This window comes from Gadus macrocephalus, chromosome 6 (assembly GCF_031168955.1).
Source record: "Gadus macrocephalus chromosome 6, ASM3116895v1".
NCBI lineage: Eukaryota > Metazoa > Chordata > Actinopteri > Gadiformes > Gadidae > Gadus > Gadus macrocephalus.
Genome location: NC_082387.1, coordinates 14,341,815 through 14,355,352, shown reverse-complemented (window position 1 = coordinate 14,355,352; position 13,538 = coordinate 14,341,815). Strand labels below are relative to the sequence as shown.

At 47.3% G+C, this 13,538-nt stretch overlaps 1 protein-coding gene across 1 annotated transcript in view; it reads right to left on the bottom strand.

Moving 5' to 3' along the window:
* The window catches only part of slf1 (SMC5-SMC6 complex localization factor 1), an 18,640-nt gene extending 5,193 nt beyond the window's left edge, over positions 1–13,447 (bottom strand). Inside the window, exons 1-16 of the mRNA XM_060053478.1 lie at positions 13,263–13,447; positions 12,830–12,941; positions 12,545–12,623; positions 11,888–12,113; positions 11,557–11,713; positions 11,119–11,244; positions 10,937–11,002; positions 10,275–10,421; positions 9,807–9,976; positions 9,583–9,717; positions 9,166–9,334; positions 8,786–8,960; positions 8,326–8,471; positions 7,701–7,816; positions 3,920–3,999; positions 6–147 (exon numbers count right to left, since the gene is read on the bottom strand). Coding sequence (XP_059909461.1) covers positions 6–147; positions 3,920–3,999; positions 7,701–7,816; positions 8,326–8,471; positions 8,786–8,960; positions 9,166–9,334; positions 9,583–9,717; positions 9,807–9,976; positions 10,275–10,421; positions 10,937–11,002; positions 11,119–11,244; positions 11,557–11,713; positions 11,888–12,113; positions 12,545–12,623; positions 12,830–12,941; positions 13,263–13,288 — 2,072 coding nt within the window. The 5' untranslated portion in view covers positions 13,289–13,447. The remainder of the gene's footprint in view (positions 1–5; positions 148–3,919; positions 4,000–7,700; positions 7,817–8,325; positions 8,472–8,785; positions 8,961–9,165; positions 9,335–9,582; positions 9,718–9,806; positions 9,977–10,274; positions 10,422–10,936; positions 11,003–11,118; positions 11,245–11,556; positions 11,714–11,887; positions 12,114–12,544; positions 12,624–12,829; positions 12,942–13,262) is intronic.
* Positions 13,448–13,538: the final 91 nt, after the last annotated feature.

Genomic DNA, 13,538 nt, shown 5'->3' with positions numbered 1-13,538 from the left:
GATAAGTAAAGAAGACGGAGAGATTCCCGAGTTTTGGAAAAGCTTCTCTCCTACCTTTAACGTTGACGTCCACTCCGGGGAGCGACAGGATGTGTCGGACCGTCTCCACTTGGTTCCTCTTGCACGCTCGGTGCAGACACGTCTCACCTTCCGCGGGGAAACAAAAGGCAGATACACATATGTATTGACATGTAGGCACACACACACACGCACACACGCCGAAAGAGGCACCCAAACGCATCACCGGCAGAGGCGGCGAAAGAGAAACGAGGAGAGAAGAGAGCAATCTGAAATTAGGGTGTGCCCTATGTCCTGCCCATTGTCTCCCCCCCCTCCCCCCCCCCCCCCCATCCATCCAGGCACACCAGTAACATCCCAGGGAGAGTTCCTAACCAGCCCAAAACCAGCCTCCAATAAGATGGGATTTAGGAAGAATGATGAGGAAGATCTTTGGAGGAGAGAAAAAAAAAGGGAAAAGAAAAGAGAGGGCTGAGGAAACATTAAAGATAGCGCGGGGAGGGGGGGCGGGGGGTGCTCATTTGCTTTTCCCCTTGCTTCGTTTTCTTTTTTTTCTTGGAGGCGACGCGATTTTCTAACATTGAACCAAAGCCCCAAGCCCCCAACTAATAACGTAGGCAGTGGAGGGCAGGAGTAACAGTCTTTTATCCCGTCCTTCCTTTTGGGTATCGGGGGTAAGTTCTGGTAGAGAGCCCGAGCACAAAGCCCTCAACAGGATCCTCCACAGCTCTGCGGTTCAAAGGCTCCAGTGGGCGTCGGCCACGGCACTCTGTGATGGGCGGCGCCGGGCGACCAATGCCCAGGTCGGAAAATAAATAAACAAACAAGCGGAATTCCCACCATATTTCCATTACCACTTTCTTTCCCCCCTCATTCCCTCCCCTATATTTTCCCCCTTTTCTTTGACCATATACTATTAAACCAGGAATACATTAAGAGGCCGGCCGCCCTCTTTTCATGTATGGCTGAACTTCAGAGGGAAGTTAAAGGCCAAGCATGAGTGGCTCGCTGCTTGCCAGAATAATACAAGACTGCAAAGCCCCCTAATAAACGCTTTACTAGCCTCTCCCCAGGACGCCCACACGGGTACAGAGGCTCCACTCCAGCACACACTGAGCTGAGGCCGGGGCAGCAGGGGGTGGGGGGTAAAGGGTAGGGGGGGGGCAGAGAGGAGCCAGGGGATAAGAGCAAAGGGGTCCCTTTATTTCAAAGCACAGAAAGGGGGTGGGGGTGGGGAAATATTGCAAATGTTGGGTTGCCATTTTATCTTCAAGAGGTCCTTTCTTCTGGTGGGGTGCGTGTCTGTGTGTGTGTGGGGTATGTTTGTGTGTGTGTGTGTGTGTGTGTGTGTGTGTGTGTGTGTGTGTGTGTGTGTGTGTGTGTGTGTGTGTGGAGGGGGGGGGGGGGGTTCTGATGGTGTCTGGTGTTTGATAAGATGCATTGGATGCCCAAACCTTTGCATGATGAAGGGGAGGAGATGAGAATCAGAAAATGGAGGGAATATGTTTCAGAACCATTTCAGGTCAAAGAAAGAAAAAATAAACTAAACTACACCGAACAAAACACAGTGCACGTTACATAACTTCCCTCTAAAGACTCCATCGCTTCTAACATTGGACTCCTTTGTGAAGTCTTGGACAGTGTGAAGCCCCCCGTGTCTCGCCAGGAGTTACATATGAAATGTTTTTATGCGTAAGAGCCTTCAACCGCGCTGCACCGATGATCCACGCCTGATTGGCATTTTCTAATCACCGACCAGAACTTTCTCCGTCTTGACTGCTCAGAATATATTCGCCGGGGCTTGTCTCGCGTGCGCTACGCCATGCGACAGCGCTCAAAACAGCCATGACGAGCAGAGAGGCGCCGATTAATTAGCTGATAAACGAGTAGATGGATTGGTGACGGCAAAATGACAAGTGTTTATTTGAACTCCCAGGTCTGAGAGCTTCTTCTCAATCGGAAAATAGTTGAACACTTGAACACAGGCGGCTTTTTCTATTTTCCACAATGAACTTCTTCAACTTCTTCAAACCAAACAGGCTAAGTGGCCTGAAAATCCCAGTCGCTTCGGTGTTGCGCCCAACATGGATCAACCGCCAAATAAAAGACAATAACACAAATTGCACGTTAACAATAGTACGGGAAAAAAGAAAAGGTAAAAAATACTGTAATCCAAAATAAGGGCAGTACACCTTCATTTGAACTCCGTTCCAAACTGCAGCCTCTAATGAGTAGCTGTACCTTATGGTGGGGTCAGCGTTGTACATGGACTCCGCTGCCATTAGCGGGCTCTAAACTGACGTGATTAAACAGCCGTTCTACTACCTTCCCTGTGTACACATCCTCGCAAATGCCAGGGCCAATCCACGCACTGTTAAATCACTTTAATGGTTCCAATTTGGACACAACGCCTCCATTATAGGGGTAATTGCATGCTCAGCATTTACAAGCACTGAAAGGATAAATCTGTCTGTCCTTTTCTATAAATCCTCTAACAATCCCCTTTTTCACACTTTAATAGAAAGAAAAAAAAACACAACTTTAATGTATGTGTTGCTCTTTATACCTGCTAACATTCCTGCTATGTGTCGCCAGTACAACCAAAAGCACTTGGAGGCCAATAACAACGCCATTTCTTTGCAATGTGTTGGAAAGTTATTCGGTGCCAGTTATGGGTTTAGTTTTTTCTTTTACCGGTAAGAAAGAAACTTTGGATAATGGACACAGGTTAATCCCCCCCCCCCCAAACCCCCTATAGCGACACCATGGAGGTATCCACACTGTTAGAGCAAGGTCATGTCTGTTTTTAGCAGAGTAAAATGGCAATTCACTCCCATAAATTAAGATCATATGGTTTGCGTCAGCCGCTTTATAGACGGGATCAGAACATCAAGTCTGAGCTTGATGCTCAGAATGAGCTGAATACGAGCGTCAAACGAGCCAGAGAAAGATCCACACTTTATTTAAATAATAAATGGATCAACATCAATAACCCTCTGTACCGCTGGAACCCCGAGCACTGAGTCAAAGCGACCAATAAAGGTTAAGATGAAACCCTGTTAGGGGAGATAGAGCAGAAAGAAACACAGCAACATTCATCTGAGAGAAGGAGGGATAGCGCCACGCGAGGATCGAATGAGGGGGAGCAGAGAGAGAGGATGCTCTGCCGCTGGTTCATAAAAAATGTATGCCGACCGCATCGGTATAGAGATCACGTAGCGGAAAACACAACTAATGCCAGCAGCCTTGACTCCTCTGCTCCCCCCACCCCGTCTCCTCCTTCCTCCTCACCGGGTCTTTCTGATCAGGTGGAAGGGGTAGATATGAGCGCCGACACTCCAGTGGGTTCAAGCCAAGTGCAGTGCCTGTATCTAATTGAGGGACTTCCTTCCTTTTTATTTTTATCATCAGCACAGCGCTGCCAGCTACGCTGACACATGCGCCTCGCATTTTATTATCGTACCGAAATGTTTTCCGTTTGTGTACCAAAAATTTGTGAATCCCGGCCCATTGATAAAAATGTGTCAGTGTTTGTAAATAGCCATTGGAACAAAGGAGCGTAACACAGAGCAGTGCCACTGAGTCAGGAATACCAGCCAAAAGCACAAAACCCTGGCCTACATAAAAGGACCAAGAAGTCCATAGCGTGGCTGATTGCATGGAAGAGTAATCCTATGCAAATCATTGACTCCCTCCAGATATGCGATGATCTTCATTAAGCCGAAAGTGATGACAAGGCAATCATGGACCTCGGCACTGATGACCCGGTCTGTGCATCAGTCCATTAAAAGTCAGCTCTGAGCAAATCTGTGAAACTTTACGGTGTAACACGGTGTCAGTGTGTGTGTCAGTGTGTGTTTCAGTGTGTGTGTGTGTGTGCGTGTGTGTGTTTCATCATCACCTGCTGCGTTGACTCTGTTAAGACCTTTGGGGATGAACTCCTTCCCCGGGCTTGTTTCATTTATAGAGCTGCTCTGTATCCTGCGTGGAGACACACACACACACACACACACACACACACACACACACACACACACACACACACACACACACACACACACACACACACACACACACACACACACACACACACACACACACACACAAGTCACAACAAGGTCATGATGTGCCGTGTAAAAATACAGATACAAATATGTTCCTCCTCGATCAAAGCTCAACACTCAATTAAACCGTGTTCCGGATGAATGTGACCGAGTGCTGCCCCCAAACCAATCCTGATCCAAGGAGCCCAAGAGAGAGCTGGCAATCACACAGCATACATAGGGGTCGGTGGGAGACGCTGATGACTTTGCATTGAAATCCCCCCATTAGCAAATTAATCCCGCTGATCAAGTGAATATCGCCACAAAACCTGTGACAGTTTTATCTTTGGGAGTTTGGCAAATATTGTTGAATACTCGCGTAGGCGGTGTACTAGCCTACACACACACACACACACACACACACACACACACACACACACACACACACACACACACACACACACACACACACACACACACACACACACACACACACACACACACACACACACACACACACGCCGAGGCACACGCACACACTTAATCGCTCCTGTCTCCGAAGCACTTTGTCTCCCATTTAGAATTCAATGAGAGCGAGCGCATTAGGAGGAATAAATAGTACGAGGGATTGAAGCCTGTTCAAAGTAGCAGTGTGCTAATAGCTGTGGGCTGTCACTAGTTCTGTGAGCGGCGAGGGGAGATCCGCCTGCTGCACACCGTCTGATGTAAGAGCGTGTGTGCGCACGACTGTGTGTGTGTGTGTGTGTGTGTGCCTGTGTGTGTGTGTCTGTGTGACAGCGGAAGAGAAGTGCCATTCATAGTGTATGGAAGAGACTTGTTCTGTAGTAATTGGCTTGTTCAGAAGCCAGTAAGACGCTCCCAGCAGTGAGGAAGAAACACGCGTCCTGTCACGTAGCTTGTTATTAGCCGGGACAAGGCTGGGAAGAGATGAGTCGAGATGTGTGTGAGTGTGAGTGTGTGTGTGTATGGGTGCTTCTGTATAAATTTGTCTCAAATAGGGAGTGCCACTTCTCATCTCAAACCACTTAACCCAGGAGTCCTGTGTCCAGGCTGGCTTGCTGGCAGCAGGGGATGATACTTGGCTAGCATGTGGCCTAGCCTCTCTAGTTACAGAGTAGCCCCAGTGGGCTACTGTCACTATAGGGGCTAGCATGTGGCCTAGCCTCTCTAGTTACAGAGTAGCCCCAGTGGGCTACTGTCACTATAGGGGCTAGCATGTGGCCTAGCCTCTCTAGTTACAGAGTAGCCCCAGTGGGCTACTGTCACTATAGGGGCTAGCATGTGGCCTAGCCTCTCTAGTTACAGAGTAGCCCCAGTGGGCTACTGTCACTATAGGGGCTAGCATGTGGCCTAGCCTCTCTGGTTACAGAGTAGCCCCAGTGGGCTACTGTAACTAAAGCTGGCCGGCGTTCTGTTGGCCCAACCAAAAAAAAAAAGAAAAAAAAAAAGAATAATAATAATTTAGTTATGACCTTGGAACATCTGAACTTTGGACCATCGACATTTGTTGTTAGTGTGTTAACTTAGTCCCCCTCCTGCTTATTACTGTTGTTAATGAATAATCCTCAGTATGGATATAAATATGGAGTGTAATTGCCTTCTCAAATGGTCCGACAAACGAAAAGCAATAAGCTGTGCCTGATTAAGTGACTGGGTGGGTGGGACGGGGTGGCCTCGTTCGGTCACAGCGTCCCTCCCTGCTAACCACGGTGACTGCCAGAGAGCAGGGGAGCAGCCAGCCAGACAGAGAGTCAAACAGCCATCGAGCCCCACTCATTAAACCTGCGATTAAACCTGCGAGGTCCCTCTTGGACTCTTGCCCCACAAACCCCCGTCTCTCTGTTGTGCTGTAAATGCAAAAAATTAAAATATATATCTCAATATATATGTTCTATAAAAAGTACCATTCATTTTCTTGTAAATTTGAGAAGGTTTACGACGGAATCAGGCGAAACTGTGGAAAAACGGCGGCGGAGGCGGTTGGTGTGCTCGGCGTACTGTACCGGCCGAGGGGAGGGGGGGGGGGGGGGGGGGGGGGTAGCGGCTGGGACATGTAGGCAGAGGCACGGCGAGGCAGTAGCCTTCAGATGAACCCGCCCCCTCCTGACTCGGCCTTTCTCCGGGCCAACCACCTGCTGGCGGAGCAGCAGATGTCTGGGACGGAGCGCGGGGCGTTCCCGTGTGCGGGCGATGGCATCGGGGCTGGCAGCAGGCGCTAAGAATGTGAGCGGCACAGCGATGAACCAGAAAAGAGGGAAAGGGGGCGGGAGTGGCCACCAGGCTATGGGGTGGTGGATGGAGAGGGGGTGGGAGTGGCCACCAGGCTGAGGGGTGGTTGATGGAAAGGGGGTGGGAGTGGCCACCAGGCTATTGGGTGGTGGATGGAGAGGGGGTGGGAGTGGCCACCAGGCTGAGGGGTGGTTGATGGAAAGGGGGTGGGAGTGGCCACCAGGCTATGGGGTGGTGGTCGTGTGGGAGAAGGATCCGGGGTACAGGTCATCCAATTGGGGAGGAGTGGGGGTGTATCTTTCTGTGTGTGTGTGTGTGTGTGTGTGTGTGTGTGTGTGTGTGTGTGTGTGTGTGTGTGTGTGTGTGTGTGTGTGTGTGTGTGTGTGTGTGTGTGTGTGTGTGTGTGTGTGTGTATTTACCTCTAAACACGCACGTGCGCGCGCGCGTGTGTGTGTGTGTGTGTGCTTATGCGTGTGTGCGTATGCGTGAGTCTGTGCGTATGTGTGTGTGCATGTGTGCATGTGTGTGTGATTTAATTTTTGTGTGCGTGTGTGTGTGTGTGTGTGTGTGTGTGTGTGTGTGTGTGTGTGTGTGTGTGTGTGTGTGTGTGTGTGTGTGTGTGTGTGTGTGTGTGTGTGTGTGTGTGTGTGTGCGCGCGCGTACGTGTGTGTGATTTTGTATTTGTGTGTGAATACGTGTGTGTGTGCTTGGGTGGTATCTCTTCATCTGCCGTCCCGTCAGTCTGTCAGCCCTCCTGTCTGAGTCGGCCGGAGCAGCAGGGGGGTCAGGCTTCCCCACGCGCCCCCCTCCCTGTCAGCCAGCAGCTCCCTGATAGGGCCGACACAGGCCTGGAGCTGAGCCTGACCCCCGCCCGGCTCTCTGTTGCCAGCCTGCTCTCCCTCGGGCCACCCGCTCCTCCTCCACTCAGGCCCTCCGAATACGCTCGCTCTCCCCTGGTTCTTATCGTACTCAACGATGCTGCGTTATGCGCTATTTACAAATCACTTTGGAAATAATTGATGGAACACAATGTTTTTTTTGAACGGCCTTCGGGTGTATAATGAATGATAATGGAACACACAGACTGAACCTCACACACGAACACACACGCGCACACACATGCGCACACACATGCGCACACACACACACGTGCACACACACGCACCACAGTAAGATTCAAAACACTAAACAAAGAGATGACTTTGAATCCCAATAAGTACGAGTAAGAGCTCCGTCTCCCTCAACAGTCTTATCAACCGTGACGACAGAGACACTCTTCGTCGTCCCGCCCGCCATTCCGCCATCCCGCCTCGGGCAGCATGTACCGTAAAGTGGGGGGAGAGCAGTGGTGGCGCTGACAGACATCTGTGTGGTACTGACCCACCGTACCTCTGCGGGCTGGTCCAGCTGTGAGAGACGGGTTCAGGCGCAGGGCAGGGCCCCCTGTTGTCGGCCCACCTGGGACCCTCCACCAACCTCTCCAAGGCAGGCAGGTAGGATGACACCTGTCACAGACCCCCGTACACACACACACACACACACACACACACACACACACACACACACACACACACACACACACACACACACACACACACACACACACACACACACACACACACACACACACACACGTAAGAATGTGCTGTCCTTTTGTCTGCATTTCCTCAGGCTAATAAAGACACAGAGATGCCAACTGTGAGAGGGAGAAGGCCAGATGTTCCAACAGCACCTTAATAATGCAACGACCTACAAGCTATCTCCCTGCCTCTGGAGCAGGTGAACGTAACGCACTGGTCTCTATCAACTTCAAGCTTCTGTTCATTGCGAATGGTACATTCGAAAGTTGTAGTTATTTGATATTTATTATTATTATTAATGTAAGCATTTAATAAACATTTTTCCAAAAATAGAACACAAATGAATAAAATTAGAAACAGGGAGGTTAGACAGTGTGTCTATATAATGGATGCATTCATATTAAAGCAATGTGACACTTTATTCCCCAACATACCATCTTCTTCAGCGACAGGGGCTCCTCGCTGACAGTGACCCCGTTCCGGCAGCACAGGTTCCTGAAGACGGCGTCGGCCGTCACCAACCTCAACCTGCTGGAGGGTATCCTGGCAACCAGCTCCACCAGAAGACACAGCGGTATATCTGTGGCGGGAACATGATCCCATCAGCAAGCATCTCCTCATCATCATATCACACAATGACACCGTTTCCTTTTCTATAATCTTCTCCAGTTCTTCTTAAACTTTTTCTACTTTTCTCTTAAGATTTTCTTTTCAGCTCAGTGCTCCCTTCACCGGCACAAAACAGATACCTTCATAAAAAATAAATCATGATAGTTGGCTATTTATAAAAAATGTCAAGTACCCCCTGCATTACTTCAAAGTACCCCTAGGGGAACGCGGACCCCAATTTGAGAACCACTGTTCTACTCCATGATAGTGTTCCGATCTGCGTACCCTGGCTGCTAGCGCTGACCGCCAAGTGCTCTCCCAGGTCTTTCAGGCCCATCTCCACCAGGGTCTGGTTCAGTTTGAGGTGCTGCTGGCACCAGAACTCCACCATGGCGGCAAGCATGTCCAGCAGGGTCTCCCCCATCCGGAGCTCCTGCCGGGCCTCCCTCTCTGCCTCGTCCTTCAGTAAAGGAGGAGCAAGAAAAGACATGAGTAGTGGTAGTTGTAGCCGCCACAGACTCCACCACGCTCAGATGTTATGTTGCATCAAGATAACACAATTGCTATTCACAGCAATTACATTTCCATTTGAGCTCTGCAAAAATAAATAAAAGGGTCAACAATTGCGCAGAGTGGATCGTCGAGTTTCACAAAAAAAAAATCACCTCGACTTCCTTCTCCCAGATCAGGACCTGCACCAGAAGCTTAACGAGCTGCTTCACGGCCATGGACAGCAGCGTGGAGCGCTCCCACACAGTCCAGAAGGTCTCGTACAGCAGAGAGCCAGAGGCAGGCAGTCGAGAGACCCCTGCTCCTTTCAGAAGTCCCGAGTCCCTGGGCCGGAAATACACTGTTATTATTGTTGGAGCATACTCTCAAAAGTTTGTTTAAAAAGGTTTCGACCTAAGGTACTTACGTAAGTACTAACACGTAGTGAGAATGTGTCAACAAATCGATTTTTAACAAAGAATTCCACGATGGAAAAGTCAGTTAATGCACGCTAAAATATGAACCGTATGTATTTTTTTATTTTACGACGACATCTTAAAAAAACAGGGTGCTTCCTCAAATCACAGCATTACCGTGCTGTGACTGAGTGGAGCTCGCCCTGGAACAACTTCAGCACCAACGCCAGCAGGTTGCCGTGGAGACACAGTAGAGACGGCGAGGCGGGTCCCGGGAGGGGATGGCATGCAGCATCACTAGACAAACGGGAGCTGGACAGACACACATACATACATGTATCTATCATCAACCCATCAACACTCGAGTGGAGGACACGGATGTGTTGTGTTGTGATGTGTACCTTATAATGGTCTCTATGAAAGGCCAGAGGCCTCTCTTGCACTGAGGACACTGCAGCAGCTCAGAAAAATATTTCTTCACAGTATGAGGAAACAGCCAGGAGGGGTTGTTCAACAGCAGGCCGTGTAGTACCTGCTGCAGATTCCGGAGGTAGACGGCAGAAGCATTTCCCTGTAGAGTAAAGAATGTGTGGTACAGCGGCACAAAATGAAAATAACTCCATCAGAATAACTCTGAACATATTTACACTTCAAAGCTATCGATTTCTACCTTTATTCTACTCTTTATCTTTTTTTTACAATTCATTCAGAAATAGACAATGCAACGCTTATGGCTGAGTAAAAAAAGGGTCAAGACTGATACGTTTTCGGAGGGCCTTTTTCCTCCGTAACCGATAGCAGTAACCGTTTATCCTCAGTAACAAATAACATTCAGCCGGGACGGTGAACTGTCGTGTACGTGGGGCTACCTGCAGCGCGTGCTCCAACAGAGAGACGAGGAAGACTGCAGGCGGCAGCAGCCCAGGCGATAGAGTGTCCCTAATTGAGTCCAAGGCTTCCGAGAAGAGGCCGCTCTCAATCATAGAGCCCACGTTGCTGAAGTCCGCCTCCACCGCCTGTTGGAGTGGACAGGAAGTAGATTAGCAGAAGTAGGTGACAGGGAGTAGGTGACATTATTAATCAAAAATAGATTGATTAATAATGGGGAAATAAAAAATCCTAATAATGGTATGCAAAGAAATAAAGTCTGGCTTTGGAGGGAAAAATAGTCAAGAAATAAAGAAGTTGATGGACATCCCAGGAAGAGAATGGGGTCATTTCTTTCAGGTAATGGGCAATTGCATTTAGCTTCAGGAAATTCCAGAGCTCTCGTGATCTCTATCTGACAGAGATCCACTTGGGTAAGTTATGGACAGGGCTGGGGAGACTATTGCTAATAGATATGCCAATCACACCTGGTAGATCAAGTGATAGCAGTGGTTAAACCGCTGACCTGGGTATGATGTGCCCTTGTTCAAGCTGTCACTTCACGCTCAGACATGTGACATAAAAGGAAATTGAATGACCCATTGTTCTTGATGGAGCACTCGGACTCTGGTCAGGGTGGGGTGTGTGTGTCTGCATGCGTCACCTTTGAGTTTAGACTGTATGGCTCATGGTAGCTCTGGAACTCCGGGAACAAGAGTCTGGGCTGTTCCTATAAAATAAGATTATGTAGAACGACGCGATACAGGACATGCACTTCATTACGGTCCAGAAATCGAACACCAGGTTTCTCTAAGTATTATTTATTTAATGAAGTGAAGCGCCTACCTCTCGTTTGATAATGTACTCCTTGAGTTCTTTCTCCAACTGACAAAACTCAATTAAAGCTGGCTCAGCTTCTGCTGGCAATTCCTCGCTAGCTTCAAAAGTACCTTGCAAATCAACAAAATGGCCCTGGAAGAAAAAAATCATGACAAAACATAAGATTCCGTACACTTCTAGGTGGAAGAATGGTTAAGCTACTCTTTGGTGAATTATCATACATTGGAATACGGTTTTCCTATTTTCACTTAGACACTGCTTGTTTTATTGAATTGGTACAAACCTACATGAATTGAGTTTGCACCATCTTGCACAACCTTTTTTGTGATTGTTCATTGATATATTTCCTCTTACAATTGTCAGCATGTTTGATTCTCACACTAAATGGACGTGATGCAGGCACGGAAAAATTGTGGACAGTTAGCGGAGTATGAAGTCTATTACCCCGAAAAGATGATGAACCACATGTTTGACCGGATAGCAGGGGGCTATCTGGCCCTGGAGGTCCTCGGGTAGGGGCTTTGCCAGGACATGAGTAATAGCTGCATGAGGAGGAGGAGGCGTTGATAGGTATACTTCAGCTTTCCCTGCTTTTAGGAGCCTGAAAAGCAAAAAAAACAACAACAAAAACCTAATGCTTCCAAATATAATTCCAATATCTGATTTATATAAATATATAAAATGTTACTTTTATTTTTTATTTAAAATATATAGCTGGTCATTTATTTTAAATATCGTCATTGCCTCTATTCTAAATGTATTTGTGTGATCCCACCTTTTGAAGATGGCTCTACTCAGCGGGTCAGCTACTACCAGGAGAACCGTCCAGCCGTGGAAGGCCCCTGGAAGGCTCCCATCGGCCACCCTCTTCCTCCACTGCCTGACGGGGTTGTGGGCTGGCTGGGTGCTCTGGGACAAGGCCACCTCGTAGGGTTCCTCGGGCAGCCAGGAGCCCCTTTGGACACTGTCAAACACGTACGTTTGAGTCAACACCCATTTTCCTGGAAGGAGAGGGTGGGGAATATGAAGAGCTACATGTCTTTACGTTTTCTAGAGAAAATTACTTAGAAATATGACTCTTGAGTAGTATTTTTAATTGACAGTCCAACAAGGCCTTTTTTTGTAATGGAATAGTTTATTCAAACGTCCAAGATTCTTGGTATATCAACAGGAAATAAATGCACTGTAAAATGTATTATATTAATTTTAGACCATTTAATTAATTTCAGTCTAGATCAATATGGCATGCTTTCAAAATGTGGCATCATTTGTGTGACACATTACAATTCTCTTTCAAGGTAACAAACCTCCGTTTGCCATATTATGATAGGACTGACAGTATAACTTTAGAATTTTTAACCTGATGTGTTGATATATAGTAAACAACATAAAGTGTATAACTATGCATCAAATTAACTTGGTGGGAAATTACCTGCTGCACAAGCTGCCAAAAACTTCTCACTTTGCGAAAATCCAGAGACTATAAGATGTGTGATGTCTTGCTGATAGACCTGAAAGACATCCTTAATGAATAGACATGTTCTGTCATCTGTCAACTACTGCTGTGCTACGTAACACAGGTACAAGCGATAGTGAAAGTGAAAGCATGTGTACACTTTTGAATAAAACAAGAAATAGAGTTGCTGTTAAACATGGCATAACCAGTTGACGTATAAACTGGTTAAATATGCCATTGGTTGTCTTGCATTTTACTCACAGAACCGCCAATATATTTTCCACCAAGGCTCCGAATCCCTTCGACTACTTTCTGCTTCTGGGTTCGGTTTTTAATGCCCGAGATTTGGATGACACGTTTTGAGCTCGCCATCCTACAGGGTTATTAATGTACACAACATGAATGTAAATTGGAACAACAGGGAATTGTTTAAAGTCATGCATATCTCATAACTTCCTGAATTCGTTTCTGCAGCTTCTGAGCATAATGAAGTGAAGTGAAGTGAAATGCATTCCTTATCTCTAATCAGCGTGTTGTAAGTATGAATAGCGTTTCGGTATGCACGGTGACGGATAGACATCCGTACCTTTGTAATGCTAAATTAAACAATGTGTACAAATGGTAACATTATAACCTCACATAATTTGGGTTGATTTGGATTCTTACGTACAAACATAACTAGTATTCAACTTACTTAAACTCTGCTATTGCATTAAGCATCACATTGGGCAGTTTTCATGATTTAGAGAGACGCGCCAATATTCCCAGATTGTCAACGTTTAATGCATGTTTCAGGGATATAATAAATCTAAACAACCAAATGCAAGGTTTGTTTTGAATGTATAACCATCTCAACACATAGCTCCTCCTACAGCACAAATACCCACTGGAACCCGACATCGTCAGTTGACAATGGGACATTTCACAGATTAAGAGTTTTGTATTTCAACCTCAATTCTGATATTTTCAA